The sequence below is a fragment of the Solanum dulcamara genome, chromosome 5 (assembly GCF_947179165.1).
Source record: "Solanum dulcamara chromosome 5, daSolDulc1.2, whole genome shotgun sequence".
NCBI lineage: Eukaryota > Viridiplantae > Streptophyta > Magnoliopsida > Solanales > Solanaceae > Solanum > Solanum dulcamara.
This window is the reverse complement of record NC_077241.1, coordinates 75256969-75278759: the sequence shown is the minus strand read 5'-3', so window position 1 is coordinate 75278759 and position 21791 is coordinate 75256969. Positions and strand designations below refer to the sequence as shown.

Below are 21791 nucleotides of genomic sequence, written 5' to 3'. Positions count from 1 at the left end.
AAGAAGGTACACTTTAAACCCATCTTCTTTTATCCTTTCTGTTTTGTCATTGGACCATTTATTTTTGGACATTCAAATCTCGCGTCCCTTACTGTCAAAAACTTGTCACCAACATATACCCTCCTCGGTTTCCATTTATGTAGCGTATTTCAAATTTCAAAATTTAAATAATTTTTTTTAGTTATATATTTTTAAATATTTTGAATTATTATAATTTATAGTATTTTTATGTAGTTTTTAAATATATAAAGTTTATTTCAAAAAAAAATTAAAGATTTTTTGTTTGAATTCACGATTAAAATTAAATTATTTGTTTGACTCTTAAAATTCACTCGGTGTCTGATATCTATTTTGAGATCCCAAGTATTCTCGATTAATATGAATTCGTGTCACGGAAAGCTTATTAAAAGAAAATATTTCCCTCAAAGTTATTTTTCCGTTCTCGAGGCTTAAATACATGATCTTTGATTAAAGATGAAACAATCATATTCATCCAACCACATAGCATATAATATCTTCTTCTTTTATTATTTTTATTTTTTTGATAAGGAAAGTAAAATATATCTAGATTTTAAAATTAATTTGGTGTTCGTGCCAACTTGTACATACCTCAATCAGTGGCGGATTCAGAATTTTCATTAGGGTGTTCTTAAACATAACTAGACTTAAATATACACAGTAATATATGTTCAGGGTTTTCAAAAGTTAATATATATACATAACACAGAAAATTTAACCTAAATATACACTGTAATTTTTTATCCAGGGTTGCATCCGCCCCCTGACCTCAACTAATTCTCCGAGATATCATTTATCTGTCGCTAGCACACATATCGACGTCTCTATCCACCAAGACTTTGGGACAAGTGAAAAGGTAATATTCTTCTTTCTCTAAAATTTAAACTTGAAATCTTATAATTCTCAATACATTTCATTGACTATTAGGCCACAACTTGGTTAACATATAACTCAAACCTCCCAAATATGTTGTTCACAATGGACATCAAATTTGTCCATCAATAATTAAAGGGACTACTCATTTTTGTTGATTTTACTCAACTCTATTTCACAACCCCATTGATATAATTGAGATGGATATATACTCCTAAAAAAATTCAAAGCATTATTCTCTTTGGAGGCAAAAGGACAATCCAATTATGTGAAATTTCTATATACTTGATGTTTATGTAAGACCAATATGTTATCATATCAAAGAAATTTGACAAGTATGATGAGGACAAACACTTGCATCTAAAAGTCTTAGTGATACTTTTTACTAGAAAGATAGATAGATATGGTATGGGGTTGGCTAATGGAGACCAAAAACTAAGAGTTAGGTGGTGAAGTATTTTGATTATGACTCATGATTATTGCCATACCTATATTGCATTATTAACTTTGAACAAGAACTCTCTAAGTATTGTCCACATTTTCCTACTCCCTTATTACTTTTTTTTTAAAAAAATTGTCGTGTTCTATTAAAATACTTACTATGTTACAAATCTAACTAAAATTGAATACCATCTAGGACATTGGTACACCAAATTCACTAACGAAGATGGAATTTTCATTAAAAGGATTCATCATCAATATATATGTCGTATACATAATAATTAATATTAATTATATATGTACTGTGATTTTTCGACAAAAGAATTTGATTAAACTCCTTTCCGCTTCTGCTAGTAGAATTTATGGTTTGATGGTCAACAATAAATTATATAGATCCTCCATTACTTCTGCATCAATATATTTTAGCTGCTACTTTTTCTCGATCCATACTCAATCAGAGTAGTCGTTGCTGCTTCGTCCTTCTTTGATGAAATGAGTGTTGTAGAAGAGGTTGGAAAGGAGGAACTTCGGTAAAGATTGTCCGTCTAGGCGTGAGGAAGGTCTTTTTTCTTTCTACTTTCATTACTTGACTAGGTTCGCTTTGCAAGGAAAATTTTATGATGGACACAAAGTCACCCAAACTTCATTTATGGGAGATATATAGTAAATATCTGATAAAATAATTAAGGTGCACGTAAATTATATGAAATATATTGTTAAAAGAAAAAGAGCACTAAAGTCTATCAAGTATTTTATGCTAAATGTATTTAATATGAAGAAACATATCTTAATTAATTAATCCAGTACTATAATTTATATTGCCAGATGTAATCATCAGTCAATTAATTAGTACTACTGCTAAAACTTGTGGTTCCCAGTGTGGAATTGCTAATAATTGAGTAGATATTTTAAAAATGCTTTAGTGACTAATAATACTCAACTTGTTGGTAATCCTTACCTAACTCACCTTCCAAATTTTACTGTTTTATCCATAATCTATTCATAAAAAGATGTTACTTTATTGGCTCATATCCTTTCTTTATATACTTGTGAGAAGATTTGTTGAACTAATAATATGAGGCCCTACGAATTCATCAATATAATTAATTAATATGATTATCCTTATTAATTACTCTCTATTCCATATTAGTTGAATTTCTAAGATAATATACACATATTAATAAAAGCATTCAATGACAAAATTTGAGTCATACTTTCCACTATTGCCCTTTGTAAAATCATAAATATAACTTTTTAAGTAGTGTGATTTATCTCTTAAAAAATATAAAACTTCAATAAATAAAAGAGCAAATATGAAAAAAAAAATCAAACATCAATCTTAAACTTTGAACAATTCAATTATTTTAAACAATGAAAATTCACTCAAAAATTCACTTAACGATTATTTAACTAAACACAATAATTGGGAGCATCAACTAAGAATTTTTCCGTCAACGTGTGGACCTGTATGGGTTCATTATTTGGATTACTACAAAAAGGACAATTATGAGCTTGGTTCAAAGACTTTTGGTTGTCGACATCCATAAGCAGATTTAAAATTTAAAATTAATAGATATGAATAATAACGGATAATTCATAAAAATGAATTGAATTTTTGGTCCATCAAGTTCAAAATCTTTTAACTTTTGATCTTGAAAATTTACATAAATAAGGAAATAAGGGTCAAAGCCATTCATTTTCAAGGTCACCGAATAATTTACTGAGTGATCAGGTATTTGTTAGTCTCTTTTAAAGGGCAAGTAAACAAAATAGCCGTTTTTAGAATCCATATTTAAAGAATAACCAAAATTTATCCATGTGAAAATCACCTTCAGACTTGTAAGCATGAAGTACCGCCAGGTCTATTGTTAGATTCTATCAAAACCTAACTTCATAGCTCATTTATATTTATGAAGATGCTTTTAAAGCGGCTAAACTTTCTATTTGTATGAAGTTCAATTTTTTTATTTTTTTTTAATCTCCTTATTATATAGAGATACAAATTCTCCCAATCCACACCCAGCTAGTCACCCCATCCCACCCACCCAAAAAGAAAAGGAAGAAGAAAAGATGATACACGCTAGCTCCATGCAAATGATTAATTTTCTCCAAGTTTCTGATATCAAATTCCCAATATGGTAATACAGCTAATGTTTCATAGATGTGGCCATAACTATTCAGCCCAAGTCTAATCAATAGAAAACACTCGTGGCTAGTTTTACAAATTCATAGGGGCTTCTTAATTATATTTCTTTTAGGGTGCAATCTTTTTTTGTTAAATATTTACTATATTCAGTATAGTTCAATACCTAGCAAATAAATGATGTAATACAAAAGTAGACATGATCTTTTTTTTGTGTAATTTCCACGAAGAAGACGAGAGATGCCGTCTGCTCTTTCCGTTCCTTCTCTTTCGGAGTGGAGCACGATGTTTGATATCCGATTTAGAGCTGGATTAATCCGAATTTGCATTGGAAAATCTTACTTCAGGAATAATGCGCTTTCTACTAAAAACCACTCTAGAAATAATGATGATGATAATGAAGTAGTATTCAACTTTAAAGAGCTGTATCCAGGCTAGCTTCATGCCATGCTTGTGAAATAATAGGTCATGGTGCTACTGAAGAAACTGTGTCACGTAATGGCAACATCAACCAGCTAATACACTACCAACAAAAGAGGAAAAAAAGAGTGGAACATTTATCCCTCTTTCATATCTTCTACCCTATTCTTTAATGAGACAGCTTTCCACTTCTCTAGTTTCGTCAAGTGTCAGTCACCGTGTGCCTTATTAAAGAGGCGAATCCAAAATTTAAATTCAGTGCGTTCAAAATAAGCGGATCTTATTTTTTTTTATTACATACACACATAATTCGAGCCAAAGATAGTGAGTTTCAAACCACCTTTGTATGGACAAGTGTTGATTAAAACCTACATGGGAGAAAAAAGTGCAATTGCTTCTTGAAATACGTGCTATCTTAAAATTTAGATTACGGTATTTCAATCTAGCTAACGTGTTGGAATAATCACAAATCATATTTGGATCGTCACAAATTCTCCATAGCTTGTTCCGGAAACTTGCAATATTCTTACTTGAGTACAAGAGTGTCTCAAGTTTGTTAATTTCCCCCCAGCAAGCAGCAGTTTTTACTGAGAAAAGTTGTCACTCCAGAAATATATACCATAATCTTATAGCTTTTAGGCTACTGGCAAATCAAACTATCAAGCATGTGTTTCTTTTGCAATAATGCCCTCAAAAATATAAAAGACTAAAATTGGGATTTATGTAAATCTATTGCACGAAGGTTTTGCTTGGAGCAATGTTATAATTGACATATACTTTTACCTGATGATCAGAAGAGGAAAAAGAAGCCATGGTTGATAATATGCACCTTGAGTGGAACAAATCTCACACCATTTGCCAGTTGAATCCTCAATCTGCTGCTACAGTGAAGGGTTTAAAAGCTGGATAATTGATAACGTTATACGGTTATTTCTTTTAGCATACATGGCAGAGTGGTATAAGTATAACTTTTTAAATGGAGAATCTGTTTAAGAGAACAGTGGCACATGTGTGAATACTAGTGAGACCATATGAGAAAGGAAAAGTTTGTTAAAACTCTCGTCTCTGAGGCACCAGTTTTGGTTTCTGTTGTGTTACAGAATGTTTAAGGAGTTCATCAAATAGTCAAATGGTGAAAGAATAAGCTATCGGTAGACTGCCTTTATTTTGTCAAAATAGAATACACTACGTAGTAATCTTTTCATAACCAAAACCCTAAGGAACTGCATCCCATTTTAAAATTTCTAACGCTAGGGATTTGTGAGAAAACTCTATTCTTTCCTCCTTTCCTCTCCATTTTCATCGTTCTTTGTTCTTTCCTTTTTGCCAGCCAACTTATTCCTGTCAGTTAAGAGAATTGGGAGGAGCCTAACCTTTCTGCTAGTTTCCCCCGCTTTTATTCTTGTATTCCTGTTGGTTTGGATGGTAAGGAGGACAAGAAGGCGAGCGGCGGGCAGTAACATTGAACAAACATTACTTCAGAGGCATAGCAATTGATGCAAAATTTGAAGAGGTAACCAAGTCTTCTCAATTGGTTGCCTAAAATTTCTGCAATTGACTATCATACTCATCTGGAGGAACCAGCAGCCTTAAATCTATATTCAGTGAAGTTAAAAAACAGAGACTCAGCAGGTCACTTGACATCAAATTCTGTGTGATTCTTGGGGTATAAGCAACTTGTCCAAATCGTCAACAATGACCTGTTGATATTTTGACAGCAATTTTAGTTAACAGGGGATGTTTTCTAATGTTAGAAAAGGATAGAAAGAAGGTGGTTTACCTCAAAGTTGTTACCATCAAAGGTATATTCCACATACAATTGCTTAGGTTCTCCCGGACAAGGATCACAAAATCCCATAATTCCTGATTTCTTCACACCCTCGTGCAGCTGCATATAAATAATGAGGCGCGAAATATCCAATAGGTAAAAAGTAAAACCATCTTGAACAGATAAGATATTGACTAGTTGCTTCATGAACTAGTGAAATGTAAGCAAAAATATATTCATTTGTAACTATTTTCATTTCAACAGTTATTCCAAAGAAAGCGTCCAAACACTAAGTACTAACAGCCATAGGCAAATATTTGATTAAACAGCAGATGTGTAGCTTTTACAGATGAGATAGTTAATTGTGTATTTGTGTTCATGTTTTTCTATGTAGTAAGAATATATCATTACTTGGCATCAAGAAGATGTAAAAGAAGTAGAAAAATCAAGTACAGTTAGCTCCATAACAGTTGATCAGTCAATTAGATCAAGGAGCCCACAGAATCGAAAAAATCAACTGGGCCAGATACAGGCTTAAGGAAATTCCAACTGTAGAGATTAACTAAACATCTAGCTTTCAAAATATGGCTTGGAGTTAAGCTTCCATCAATACATCTGTGATTCCTTTCATTCCAAATACACCAACCAATTGTGTTCCTTGCTACTTGAGGAAATTTTTTATCTATGTGGATTCGACCTAGGGGAAATCTCGGAAACCTAATGTGTTAACCACATCGAACCTAAAACATGGGCTAATCCTCTCATGATATACAATGGCTATGTTAATGCTCCAGAGAAACACAAAATCTTGCAAGTCCCAGTACTCCTTCCTGCCAAACACACAAAATGGCAGAAGGAGCACCAAGTAGATATCTTGAAATACCATGATTGTGTAAAATATAGCTACTTTTTTCTTTCTCCTATTTATGTCATCTAAGCCAACGACGTCCCTAACCTTCTCTTAGCTACTGCAGCTGTTTTAATTCTCTTTCTTTTATGACCTCTAAATAGCTTATGACGTTCAAAGAGAAGACAAATTAAAGTAAGTAATAACAACAACAACCCAGTGAAATCCCACAACGTGGGATCTGGGGAGGGTAAAGTGTAAGCAGACCTTACTCCTACCAAGGTAAGACGGTTGTTTCCGAGAGACCCAATTAAAGTAAGTAATATAAACTAAAAAGAAGAACAATAAGGCATCAAATGTGAAACAAGGAGTCCTTAAGACTGATAACAAAAAGAAATTTATTAAGAACAGAGGATGTAAAAACAAACCTTTAGTTTCCCTGAGTCGCTCACAAGAAAATTTAAAGGTAGAGTGACATCAATGATTTGAGAAGCCACTTCATCTTTCACTTCCTCTATTTGATTTCTGTTCTTCAGAGCTTTAAGGCTGCCATACAGTGCTTTTTTTACAACCAGTCCACCTGTTTCTAGCTGTCTAGTTCTTTTCCTATTGGCCACATTTTGCAATAGCTGCTGAGCTTTCTCAGCAGCCTTCCTTGCCTCCCGAACCTACAACAATGTAGTGTGTTAGGAGCAAAGCTGCAATATAGGTTGACTTCACATTGGACCATCCATTTATAAACGCAAGGAAAGAGCGATGAGAATGCTTCACAGACAAAACAATATACGTTCTCTATCATATCAGCAGAGGCAGTGCACAACAAACTGCATCAACACTTAGAAACTACTAAAGTGGAAAACAAAATGTTGGCTCACGGAATATCCCAAGGTAAAAGTGGTGGATTGAGAGGATTTATGTTCCAACCCCAACTAGCTTGCAATTGAGGTCTAGTTGTTTATCAAACATCCTAATGTCTCGCGGCCAAGAACAGAGGAAACTATTTATACAATTCAGGCAGCAACAATGCCAGTCACCCAAACTATGTATGATTTATAATTACCTGGCCAAGAGTTTTATCCATAGTTTCTGATGCCTTCAGCTTTTCACGCTTAAGATAAAAAGGTTTCACAACAAATCTCTGCAAATATAGAAGATAAAACAGTCAAAAAAAGAGACTATGGAAGTCCTGGAAAATGAGATATTAAGAAAGCAAGAAAATTTTGAAGTACAATCAACGGGATACATTTTGCTAACACAAGGTCCCACAATAATTCAGAATAAATAGTAGTTTCAATTTGTTTGTCCTACTTTCCTTTTCAATTCGTTTAAAAAAGAATGCCTCTTAAATTTTTTTGACTACTCTTTAGTTCAAACTTTCCACCGACATGTTTAAGACCACAAGATTAAAAGGCAAATACATTCTACATATCTTTAGTTTAAGACCACAAGATTGATTCAAAAGTTTAATTCACTTTCTTAAACTTAGTGCAAGTCAAAACCAGAAACCAAGTAAAACAGACGGGGTAAAGGAAAAAATATCTCAAGATGAGAGAAATCGGCAGTCATGGAAACTGAGCAGTTACGAAACTAGAAAATCATAATTTAGAGGGGACATTTCCTCCTATTGCCCCACGAGGAGCCCCCCAACAACTCCGAATCAAAACCAATGACTACAACAAAACATAGTTCAAACATCCAGGGAAGAAAATAAGTAGATGCAATATGGGCCATCAATTGTAAAATCTTTAAAATGGGTAGCAAAACTACTAAGGTAAACCTACTCATCGGTCACCAAATAAAAAAGAAGTTTAATGTTTTGGCGTAACTCGCTATGGATATTGATATGTTTATCAGAAGAACTAGGATTTCTGTCTCAACCGAATTAAGTATTCTATAACAGAAATACATGTAAAGCAGTAATATAGCAAATTCCCCCAGAAAACAATTGAGAACCACCATGTAGTTAGCTATTGACTGAAAAGAAATTTTCAAATGTCATTTTGAACTTTGAAGACAGAACACAAACCTTCAGTACAAAATACAGTGAGGTCGGTACCACAAATGCTCCGGTGGCAAATATAGGGTTCAAATGCCTAGAAAGCAATATCTGCATCCATCGAGATGTAGCAAAAATGAAAACACTTACAGTGTGAACAACGAAGATCTTAACTGAGACAGATAATATTTAGATAAATGGTAAGTTCTTTGAGCCAACTTATTTGTATGAACTAAGAATATCCACTATCCATAGAAAAGTCAATTTTTTGGGAGGACACCGCCAGAAGAAAGTATATTAAAAAGAGTGGATCAGATGGCTGAATACAGATCATAGAGATTATAGTCACCCAAACATGTCATTCCATAAGCTTCTTAATGCAACACAGATTCCATAAGCTTCTTAATGCAACACAGAAAAGAAAAGCAAGAGAAATTTTGTTATTTTTCTTTAGGACTCATTTTATAGGTGATTAGACTTAGGCAGAACTAGAGACCCTCTGAATTATTTCAAAGTGACTCATCAGCTAGAGCAAATTCCCCACAATACTAGCGCTCGCCACTGCCACCCCACGGCATTTCAAGGATGCCTTGCTCAGAGGTAAACCGTAGAATCCACCCAGAAAACGTCTTTTAACCCGAGATAGATTAATGCTCAATTATTTTCTCCCTGGTTTATGGCATTGAATGCAAAAACGAAGTTAGGTTTGAAATATAAGCAAAACCTTTCACCTGTACGTATTTGCAACTCCTATCTACAAGTTACAGTACAAGTAAATACCTTTCAACTGGCCAGTTATAGTTGTGTCACTTTTTGATTGTTTCACCAAATTGGATTAAATCAAACTTTTTAAGTGGACGTTTGGCCATATTTCATTGTAAAATTTGAAAAAAAAAAAGTAGTTTTTGTTTTCAAAATGAAAAATGATATCTGAAAATTGGCAAGTTGTGTTTGCCCATAAATACAAATTGGAGTTATTTTTGACTTTTGTGAGTAATTTGGAGAGAAAAAGTGAAGACACCTTTTTGTTGTTTTTCCAGTTCTTGAAAATTTTGGAATTCAACTTCAAGTTGAATTATGGCCAAATGCCTAGTTAACCGTACTTTGGTGAAACCATCAGAACAATTATCCAATCAAAATTAGATACGATCATACGTAATATCCAATTCCCTAAGTAGGAATTCTAGTTTTTGCAGTGTAGTATATAATTTCATCAGTTCAACGGGTTGAGGTATCGTACTATATTCTTAAAATAAGTGATCTTGCATTAGTTTAGGTTTGTTATAATTCTAGATCATTATTAGACTCCTGATCATCTTGGAAGTGCCTGATTAAGATCATGATCAAGAAGCAACTGTGATGAAAGAAATTCTGGGGAATATGTACCCAAAGTCACAAACACATGTGCATGCACATGAAAAAGCAAAAACCGAAAAGGAAAAAGAAAGAAAAAGATAAAGGCATGAAACCAAAATAACGCACATAAACACAAGTTGAGACTACTTACAGGAACAATCAACTTTTGTCCCCCACGGTGTAACTCAAACTTCCAAAAGATCCCCTGTGAGCCAAAAAAGGATATGAAGTGTTAAAAACATGAAAATCATGTGCAACCTTGCAATAATGACTTCTAAAGAATTGTAAACATATCTAACAAAGGCATAGACGGAAGTAGGCACCACTCCTCTTTTCTTGGGGGAGGGGTGAAAGGAGTTAGTTTGCCACTATATACCTGAATTCCTACAGTATACAGCATCCGAATGGTACTGAATTCAGATATTTTTCTTCCACCTCCCAATTCAAGTTCAAGTGCAGTACTGCAATGTAATATAGAATGTCCTGAGAAGAGGCTACCAATTGAACATGAAATTTTGTGCATGAATATGAATCCAGTAACCTAGATTATGGTGTTTTTGGCTTAACTTGAAGATACGGTTCTCCGGGAACATATTAAAAAACAAGCTGAAAATACAAGAAAATGCCGTTCCTGATTCGAACTAGAGAACAGAAATTACAAAGAATTTCAATTGGTTTAAAGATGCTATGAGTTGTTGTTTTTCAAGATACTAGGAGGTTTGCTCTTCCCAGAAGTTAGGAAAAAAGTTTTACCTAATACCAGAGCAAATGTGATGGGATAATAAAGAAAACAATCAAGAAGAAAATGAGAAGTTGCTCATATAACCATCATACCAGAACAAATGTGATGGGATAATAAAGAAAACAATCAAGAAGAAAATGAGAAGTTGCTCATATAACCATCATACCAGAACAAATGTGATGGGATAATAAAGAAAACAATCAAGAAGAAAATGAGAAATTGCTTATATAACCATACAACAACAACAACAACAACCCATATAACCATCTTTTACAGAAATCTATGATGCCTTTTTACCAAGACACTAGCAGGTTTGCTCTTCCCAGAAGTTCTTAAAAGGTTTAACTAATACCAGAACAAATTGAGGGAATAATAAAGTAAATGATCATGAAAATATTGTTAAATTGCTTATATAACCAGCTTTTACAGAATTCTGATTACAAACAAGGATTTAAAACAATAGCTAATGCAAGTTATGTATTGACTTACTCAACCTACAATTGAGTACTAAGCCTTAGTCATCACCATTTTTGTTTTGATAAGGTAAAAGTTAGGCCCTTGTCATCACCATTACCATGTGCACTATTCAAAACTAGATATGGAGATGAACAAGGATCAGAGAGATTTGATCATTCAACAAAATAAATCTAAAACAGAATTGCAACACATCAAGTGTACCAGGCATTCATCAGCTTATTCAGACCACATATCATTTAGTTTATTTAAGCAAAAAAGTACAGAGTGTCAAGGATTAGGACCTTCAACTTTAACACAGTAACAGCAATAAGTTGAATACTATTCAAAAAAAGAAATGACGAATTATTAACATCAATGAACCTTCCGATTCTGGCTGCGATACGCCCGTGAGATTTTGTGGAAAAGCGGTGGGTGTAATTAGCCGTTGCACCAAATGACCCTGTCCCTAGCTGCATTACGTTGAATGCAAATTATATATAGATAAAAGAATACTCAGTCTCTTAAAATTGGTAATGTCAAGATGCTGCTTGAAGGCAGGTTAAGTGGGAAAAGGTCTGTTTGACAGAACATGAAGTTGCAAGTATGTTATATTTGCATTATATGCACAAATAGACTCATAGTTCTGAAATAGGTTTGGAGTGGCCCAACATATATAGCATTCTATTTTCTTCTCACATGAAAGTAAGGGAAATTAGAGGGTGGCACATGAACAAGTGACGTTATTACAGAACCTAATACAATACTATCATTGCTAACGTCTCCCTGTTCCTGCTAGTACGCTAGTCAGAACTTTGTGGAACATCTACAGCTCTAAAACAAACTAATGCAAGTGGGAGCACCAGCGGAAGAAATCATAATCTAATTTTTATAGAACAAACAAGCAAAAATCTTGAATAGAATTCGACCAGCTTGTCCAGTTCGAGTTCCTTTCTTTCTTTTTACTAGGGAACATTCCACTGTAAGGGCACATTTCAAGGGGCACCAATCAACACAAGTTAATTTCCCAGATTTTGGCAGCAGAATATTTGAGAACTACTCAACTAAAAGTACATTTTCTTCCTTTTTCTTAATTTTAAATATAAATTGTTAGTTATGTCACTTCTTTTTTTTTTAATCAGAAAACTTCTCACCTCTCTCCAGATTTTTTTTGGGCTAACTGCAGATGGTCATTCGGTCATTTTAATTACCAAAAAAATGTATATTCGGTGTATATTCATGTATAAATGTTTCATAATGTATATTCAGTGTTTAGCTCATGTATAAGTAATCTATACTGTCGGTGTATATTTTCTATGACTTTTGCAAGCAATATTGTATAGTCACTGTATATTTCCTATGATTTTTGGCTATTTTTTATGTAAATAAAACATGGCTATATTTGTTGTAAACTAATTAGTTTATTGTATATATTTGAAATTGTCCCTTTTTTTTCCACAAAATGATACTAAACCAAACAATTGATACTAAAGTAACATAGCAACCTAAATAACCATTTAAATTTAATTCAACAGCTAGGTAAGATTTTTTGGACACAAGTCATGACCAAGTAATAAAAACCCCACTCAGATGTAGGGAGATTATGCTCTGTAGTCTACTAGAAAACTGGATTTACAATTAATTGGGGTGTGTTCAACTTGGCCAGAAAAAAGTAAGTTCTGGGCCAAGAAGTAAATAATAAATTAACCATTAAGGGATCCTAATTCCATATCAACAGGTAGACATGATACAAATTCATCTGTTTTTAACAAAACCAATGAAAATATCTAGAGCATTAATGTTCGTGTGGACTTCAAAACACAAGTACAGAATTCCTCATAACCAGATCAAAGAAAATGTCAGCCAGTAATTACTCAATCAAGAATAAACAATGATGATATGGGCAAGTCTTAAATAGGAAACAAGAATAAATGTCTTTAGCGCTAGAGCAGAAAAGTGGAACCTTGATCTCTCCAGAAGCAGACCTTTTCTGCTCCTTCCTCTGCCATCCAACAGCTATAGATGACTCTGGACCTAATGAAAGATGTATCTGCAAAAAAAAGTGAAAGGGGAAATGGGAAAATATAAGATTTTCTTGATAAGTTAAAAAGAATTTGTGAATATCAGTAACGCAAGATGCACGGAAATTTCATGTCTCAGCCCCTAAACGAGTATGTTCCAGAATGCTATGGTCCAAGAAATCATCAATCTTCTGACTTAAGTTGCAGGCATGAAGCATAAAGAATAGTAGCAAGTAGCAACTATGAAAAATTATTTTTAAGCTTCTAAATAGGTATCAACTCAAAAATAGCTTACATTTCCATTATCGGTATCAGATAGCTGGCGAGTCCAAGTGTTGGAGAGATTGACAGAACCATCTCTTAAAGACATGGCAAGACCCATTGTTGCAGTAGAGTGAACAGATATATGACTGATGAGACAAAGAACGGGTCAATATTTGGCTAAAATCTTATAAATCTGCAACTCATAGCAAAATGGATCATCCTACCGAGTTGTCTGTACTCCTAGTAATGCTCTCAAACCCATAGACCCCATAAACTCTATTGACGAAACTGATGACATTTGATGCCTAAAAACAACAGATGCAGCACCACCGCCGGCATTCCCATTAACCGCCAGATTTCCACCAATGGCAACTGCATTGTTTTTGGATATCTGAGACTGAACTTCACTAGCTATAGCCATCCTGGCAATCAAGCCCAAAAACATGTAAGGTAAGATGAGGTAATATCAAGAGGAATTGCTGAATAATCATATAGAAGACAAAACTTGGACTTGCAGAATGATCAACATGTTTAAGGAACGAACCAACAAAAAAATCTACTAGAAACATATTGCTAACTATGCCTAAATAAGCTTAAGCATTAGTATTGCAATATCGTACAATAGAATAAATTTTGGTGCTTCTGAACAAAAATGACAGTAGTGCTAGCAACACAATGCATATTCCGCTAGAGCAGCTCAACTCTGCAGTTTATAAGCCTACAGGCTGCTCAGGTCATTACTTCTGTTGACACGGTGTAATGTATTAAGTTACCGAAGAGCACATATAATGGGATCATGACAGCTGAAATCTCTTGAGGAGGTAGCCAGAAGCTGTCAAGGAAGATAATTAGGACCAAACTATTACAGAAGAATGCAGAGCGACTCTTGAATATGTTTGACGGTCTTTACCTTTCTTCAAATTTAAACAACCCTTGAATACTCTCTCTATTCTATATTAAGTGAATTTTTGAAGCTTTTTTTTAGTGTTTAAAATAATTTGTTCAAAGTTCAAGATGGATGTTTGAATTTTTTTTTTCATATTTGCCCTTTCAATTATTGAAGTTTTATATTTTCTAGAAGATAGATTACACTACTTAGTAAATTATATTTATGATTTCACAAAGGGAAATAGTGGAAATTATGATTTAAACTATGTCCTTGAATGTTTTTCTTAATATGTGTGCATTGCCTCACAAATTAAGTTAATATGGAATAGAGGGAATAGTTTATTAGGGACTCACAACAAGGATTCCTCAAGATCCCTGTTTCTAATCTTTTCTGCTTCACGGTACAATTCTCAAACCTGATTTTGCTTCACTTCTATGTCATAGAAGCACACACTGAAGCTAAAAGAATTTAAAGTATAAGCGTGTTAGCTCCAAATCCACCAGCATTCTTGTGGGCAGCTTAGAACCATTCTTTTGCAGGTTGTCCCAAAAAAATGATACTTCGCATACTTAAAAGGAATTTACTTATTAACAAGTTGCTTAAAGGAACATGGCTTTGCATATTCATTTAGAATGAAGGACAAAGGAATTTTAACATGTACAATGTGATAGATGGAATAGTTGGCTTATGACATGCTATTGGATTATTAATTACCTAGTCATACATATCTACATCGTCATCTTAATCTACAAAAGCAATTAAGACATAAAAATACAAAAGAAGTACAGATGTTTACCCTTTCATAATGCCATCACCCTCTAAAAACTGTGGCAATGACAGATTTGCCAAAATTGACCCAGACGGTCGGAGATGCGCTGCAACCTTTTGAAGTTCTTTCTGACGACGTAGTCTTTCAAGTTCTTCCTTGATCTCCTCAGCTTTGTTCAGCTTAGTACCAAGTTCCAGACCAGAATTAATCCCTTCCATACCATATATGTCATATATTTGTCTTTTTGTCTCATCCGATAAAATTTCATAAGCTTCACATATTCGTTGGAAATTCTCTGTTGCAATTTCCTTCATCTGAAACAGGAAAAATATGCCACTATATACTCACAACTTGACCTTCATAATCAGGAAATTAAGAAAGCCAGACAAGTTACTTCCAACAGTTGGCAATCATCTAATATCTTGTAATAATGTTGCTAAGATTTTAAAAATATTGATTTTCTTGACCTCACTGCAAGATCCCCAATCCCCTGACCTAAGAGGACGAAAGAAGTTCAATATCATGAAAAACTGAGTTTCTACCATATTCTTCCACTGTGAGACAGTTTTCTTTTGTAACCTTATTCCTTAATGAGGAAAGGTTTCTAGAAGAAATTCAAACAATAATTGCACAAAGAGCAAGACGTAGTAATCTCAAGAAACCACTTATATAGTGTCTCTGAACCTAATAGCCCAAGCACTGCAATAAGAAAGATCTAGGTCCAAGTTTTCAGATAGATAAGGCCCTGAACCATAATAATGGTTGTTCAGAAGATACCTACAATTGCCAAATAACAAAAATGTACCACAGTACTTATAAAGCCTCCCCTACCAATCCCATAAGACAGAACATGCAATATATGACATTAACTTGACCATCATAAGCAGGAAAACAAGGAATCTAGACAGGTACAAACTTCTTCCTGCAATTGGCACTGTTGCATAAATCTTTAATATAGATTCTGTTGAACTCAATATCCCCTACCCCCCCCCCCCAAAAAAAAAAACCCCACCCTGGAGAGTATGAAGAGCAAAAAATATGAAGAGCTAGCAACTATTGAGTTTTCTACCACGTTCTTCCCCATTGGAAAGACACTTTCACTCTTCTACCCTCTTTTTTAGGCTAAAGAACAGAGCTTTTAGAAGAGACTCAAGCAGTAATTAAAGAAGGATCAATATGTAGAAATCTCAGCAGGAATCACTTGTATAATGACTCTGAAACTGAAAGCACCAGCAATTGATCCGATCTTGGTCCTACTTGTTCAGGAAGATCCTGAATATAGTACCAGCTAACAAGCTATTAGTCCCATTGCAAAAAAACATGTACCAAGGACAAAACAATGTTATACTCGTCTTCAAAAATACAGTCAATACTGAATCTCTCTCCACTAAACAAGTACATGAATGAGCCAACGGGACATGAGTTTCTTTTCGTCTTTTATGATGGTAAGTCGAATACTAAGCACCCAAATTCCAACTTGTCAAAAAACAAAAAATAGCACCCAAATTCCAAATTGGATACAAAGTAAAACATTCACAACTGTCTAAGCACATGGAGAAAAGTTGAATTTATATCTAATCTATGCCAATCGCAATGCAAAAACAAAAGCACAGAGAAAAGAATAAATATGGCAATTGCAATGCAAAATGCCTGGAAGAAAATTGAGCAAAAGCAAGCACAGTGACTTTCCACCGATGTGAAAGGCAAAAACAAGACTAGGCGTAGTTCATACATATCAATCAAACAACTGCTACTTTATGGAAAACTAGTTGAAGTTGACTAGATGGAGGTTGTATCTTATATGTATACATTCCATCTAATCAAGACCCATTTCAACACTACATAATTTATCCCTAAAGGAAAAATAGGCAAACTAGTCTTTTCTAAAAACTAGTTCTCTATTCAGGCACATTTCATTCCCACATTAAGCCATTCACCATTCAAGGAAAATAGGCAAACCACGGTTCTCTAAAACTAGAACAGTTACAAAACATATCAAAATGTTGAAATCAGCCCCAACCACAAGCTAGTCGGAGTTGAGCTATACAAATCCACAGTATCCATTCCGCCCTATACAAGCCTATTTAATTCCAATAACACAAAATTTATCCTTTAACAGATAGCAGGCAGAAGGTGAGCTCAAGCTGACCTGGATACAACTGGAATTGCCCTTTTAACTCTGTTTTATAAGACCAATTTAATTCGAATAACACAAAATTTATTCTTTAACAGGTATCAGGCAGAAGGTGAGCTCAAGCTGACCCGAATACAACTGGAATTACCCTTTTAACTCCCAATACACAAATTAAGGGTTCTCAAAACTAGTCGGAGGTTGGCTATATGAATCCTACATATCCATTCTGTTTTATAAGAAGACCAATTTAACTACAATAACACACAATTTATCATTTAACCCAGGTAGCAGGCAGAAGGTGAGTTCAAACTGACCCGAATACAACCGTGAATTACCCTTTTTAACTCCAAATACACAAATTAAGGGTTCTCAAAATTAGTTCGAATCAGCTATATGAATCCATTCTGTTCTATACAGGCCCAATTTAACCAATAACACATAATTCATCCTTTAATTCAGGTTGCTGCCGGAAGGTGAGCTCAAGCTGATCCGGACACCATTTTTAATTCACCCTTTAACTCCAAATACATAAACTAAGGATTCCCATACCAAAAACTAGCATTATACAAAAAATAAAGCAAAAATCCAAAAAAATAAAGGAAAAGAGAGTGGAGTGAGTACCTCAAGAGCTTGATATTTATCAGGGTGATAGATTTGAGCCCATTGACGATAAGCTTTTCGAATTTCTTCATCAGAAGCTTCTGGAGATATATGAAGCAATGCATATAACTCTCTATTTTGCGGCCCACTTTCTTCTTCTTTCATATTAATTAACTCTAGGGTTTATAACCGAATTTGAAAAAAGGTACTAACACAGAAATCCCCAAAGAAGATTTTGTAGATTGAGGTAGGAAGAAAAAACGTTGTTGTAGTTTCGTGGGATTTGGGTTACAGAGTCGCCATTTCTGAAATTGTTGCTTGCTGCTCAAGAACAATTACGACTTACCAGTGACTTCTTTAGATGCCACAGTCTCTGTTTGTTCCTTATATATATATATATTTTTTTTATTTTTTTTTCCAGCAACAATATTTTTTTAAAAAAATGAAAACAATTGTGAGATGGAAATAATAATGATAATTATTATTTCCATTAAATATTTAATGAATTGTAGTTGTTATATTTATTTATATTTTTTTTGTTAAAAAAGGGAAAATCACATTTAAAGATGAATTTTTTTTGTGATTTCTATGATTTTTTTCTTATTTATTTTTGGTGAAGCTAAAGTTTTTTGTGATGAAGTGTGGTGTATTTTTTATTTTATCAAAAATAGGGGGTATTGGTTGGGGGCGGGGGAAGGTTGGATAAGTCGAATGATCACTAATAAGGTGAAAATTTAAGTAATCAACTAATTTGGTTATTAAGATTTCTCAGGTGTAGCGTAGTGTAGTTTTTAGTATTAAAATTTTGTGTTTGATAAGACTTTTTTCGTACGTTATATTCTAGTTAAATATTTTTATTTTATAATTTTCATTATATTTAACACTCCAAGTTCGTTAAATTATTCGGTGGAGACAAAAGAAATTTAGTTTGTATGAATTTGAAGGACGAAAATTGTTTAAGAGTTGGTTTATCTAATGTGCATTTGAAATATAGTCTCTTATTAATGGTTTTAATTAATTTATATTTGAAGGACTACTGTAACTCCTATCTTTAGACATAATTACTAACCATTTTTTTTTTTTATTTTCAATTGCTTTCGGCATATGTGAGATTGTTTGTTTAAAACATTTCTTTCAGTATACATGCTTTTCACCTTCTATATACATTCATTTTTCCAACTTATAATTATGAAACTAGCTACGATTTTACGTCATTGGAACCAATAAACCTTGACTGTTATGGAATTTTACTTATTTATTTAAATTAGAAATAGTTCATGAATATATAACATAATTACAATATTTCTAGGGAAAATTATACAAAATGGATCCTTTAAATAAACTACTTACCACCTCATACTCCAACTGCAAAATAATTTCTTTCAGTACTCATTCAGCCTAAACTAATTACCCATGTACTTCCTTCAATTATTTTTGAATTCGCGCGTTGACGTCAGCCGTTCAACGTACATGATATTGATATGGTATCAATATACCGATAGAGTATCATAAAGAATTAAGTCCAGTCATATATGATACCGATATGGTATCAGCATACCGACAAAGTATCACAGAGAATATATTTACTAATTAGTTTAATAAATAAGATTGTGATTTTAATTATTTTATTTTTTATTTCTTAAAAAAATAGTTCAACCTTATATGATACCGATAAGGTATCAATATATTGTTATGGTATCATTGAGGATTTTAAAAGTGTCCCATTAAAGATTTTCAATATCATGATAATATACAAATATATTGTGATAATATCATCCATGTAATATTGAATGACTTAGAAAAACCTTAATATATATATATATATATATATATATATATATATATATATATATATATTAAGGTAGCATCTTAAATCATTTGGACTCCATGATTTGTTAATTGGAAAAGTAGTTGCATAGCTTTAGGGTGCGGAAGGAGAAAATATTTTTGAATTTTTTCATGTTCGGTTGGTCAAAATTTGTGTAAAATATTTTTTTGAAAATTAAGTTCCTTCAAAATGAGGAAAATCACTCTAGTTCTCTAGAGGAAACAAGTTCCACAAATGACATTCCACATTTATTTTGTCCTCCACACACTCCAACACACCTCATATTCACCCCACCTCGGACCCTATCTCCACCACCCCATGCCACTACACCTCCACATCCCCATTATTTGCCTAGATTGTATTACAAATGTTTTTAGGATAACATTTTTTTTTATATATCGAATACAAGAAAATAAGTGAAAAATCACTTGTAATAATGTTTGTTAGGGAACTATCAGAAAAATGCCCACAATTTGTAAAAAATATAATAGAAGAACTAACTACTTTTGTAAGTAATTTGTGTAGCTAGTGGTTTCTGAATGACATTCTACACATCGAACAACATTTGTTGGGGCTGTTATTGGGGTCTAATCACCAATGAGCTTACCCAAAAAGCATCTGGAGTGCATTTTATATGTAGTTTAATTTTAAGATATATACGATCCAAAAGATTGACGGTAAAGTTATAGACAAAATTAAAGTATAATGGAGGGTATCTACGTACCATTTGTGATAGTTTGGGGTATATTTATCCTTTTTTCCTTAATTATCTCACATTTCCTACTTTTCTTCAAAAGATTGCACATAATAGACATTCACTATAACACAAATATGTTTATAACATTTACAATCAAACGAGCCTTAATTGTCTTTAAAGCTTCAGTTTTTTTTCTTTTTTTTTCACACGTGTTACCTTTTACTAAATTAACATTATGTTATTGGTGCCACAAAACCTAGTCCGAAACTAATTGGGATCTTAATTTATAATTATACTAGTTAGTAACACCCAGGTACGGCTCAATAGAATATGTGACCTAAAAAAATATTGTAATTGATTATAATTTAATAATTAATTTTTCTTTAGTATAACATTTTTTGTAAGAAAAAAATAAGCATATATAAATTATTGTACGTTACATGACAACACAAATGTTTAAATATCTTTTACTGATTATAATCTTGAAAACTTTTTCAATAAAATCATTTTTTATATAAACTATCAAAATTATTCTAAAAGTATTTAAAAATAAAATTAAGAGTTCACTGAATATGCTAATTAGAGTATCATGTTTTTACTTATATAATATTTCTAATATTTTTAATTACAAAAACCAATATCATAGTTATTGTTACCACCGGCATTCCCATTAATTAACTGCCTGATTTCCACCAATGGCAACAACATTGTTTTTTGCGTATCTGAGACTGAACTTCACCAGCCATAGCCATCCTGGCAATCAAGCCCAAAAACATGTAAGGTAAGATGAGGTAATATCAAGAGGCATTGCTGAATAATCATATAGAAGACAAACTTGGGACTTGCTGAGTGATCAACAAGTTAAAGGAACGAACCAACAAAAAAATCTACTAGAAACATATTGTGTACTATGCCTAAATAAGCTTAAGCATTAGTATTGCAATATCGTACAATAGAATAAATTTTGGTGCTTCTAAACAAAAATGACAGTAGTGTTAGCAACCCAATGCATATTCTGCTAGAGCAGCTCAATTCTGCAGTTTATAAGCCTACAGGCTGCTCAGGTCATTACTTCTGTTGACACGGTGTAATGTATTAAGTTACTGAAGTGCACATAAAATGGGATCATGACAGCTGAAATCTCTTGAGGAGGTAGCCAAATGCTGTCAAGGAAGATAATTAGGACCAAACTATTACAGAAGAATGCAGAGCGACTCTTGAATATGTTTGACGGTCTTTACCTTTCTTGAAATTTAAACAACCCTTGAATACTCTCTCTATTCTATATTAAGTGAATTTTTGAAGCTTTTTTTAGTGTTTAAAATAATTTGTTCAAAGTTCAAGATGAATGTTTGAATTATTTTTTTCATATTTGTCCTTTCATTTATTGAAGTTTTATATTTTCTAGGAGATAAATTACACTACATACTAAATTATATTTATGATTTCATAAAGCACCAACAACTGATATTATCTACCTTACAAGGTATTAGTCCCGTTGCACAAAACATGTACCAAGGACAAATCAATGT

General features: G+C 33.2%; 1 protein-coding gene across 2 annotated transcripts; it reads right to left on the bottom strand.

Moving 5' to 3' along the window:
- Nucleotides 1-4521: 4521 nt before the first annotated feature.
- Nucleotides 4522-18096, bottom strand: LOC129889857 (chaperone protein dnaJ 13). Of its 2 annotated transcripts, XR_008766948.1 has the most exons (14): nucleotides 17756-18096; nucleotides 15028-15314; nucleotides 13567-13764; nucleotides 13374-13488; nucleotides 13021-13107; nucleotides 11442-11530; nucleotides 10239-10323; nucleotides 10014-10067; nucleotides 8537-8617; nucleotides 7571-7648; nucleotides 6939-7178; nucleotides 5676-5783; nucleotides 5269-5595; nucleotides 4522-4797 (listed from the first exon to the last, which is right to left on the bottom strand). XR_008766948.1 is itself a non-coding variant. In XM_055965323.1 (13 exons), the coding sequence occupies exons 1-13, from the start codon at nucleotides 17897-17899 to the stop codon at nucleotides 5539-5541; spliced, it is 1623 nt and encodes a 540-aa protein (XP_055821298.1). In that variant the 5' UTR covers nucleotides 17900-18096; the 3' UTR covers nucleotides 4928-5538. The 2 variants fall into 2 exon arrangements, 1 of the variants encoding a protein (XP_055821298.1); XM_055965323.1 differs by lacking the exon at nucleotides 4522-4797 and having other exon boundaries at nucleotides 4928-5595.
- Nucleotides 18097-21791: the final 3695 nt, after the last annotated feature.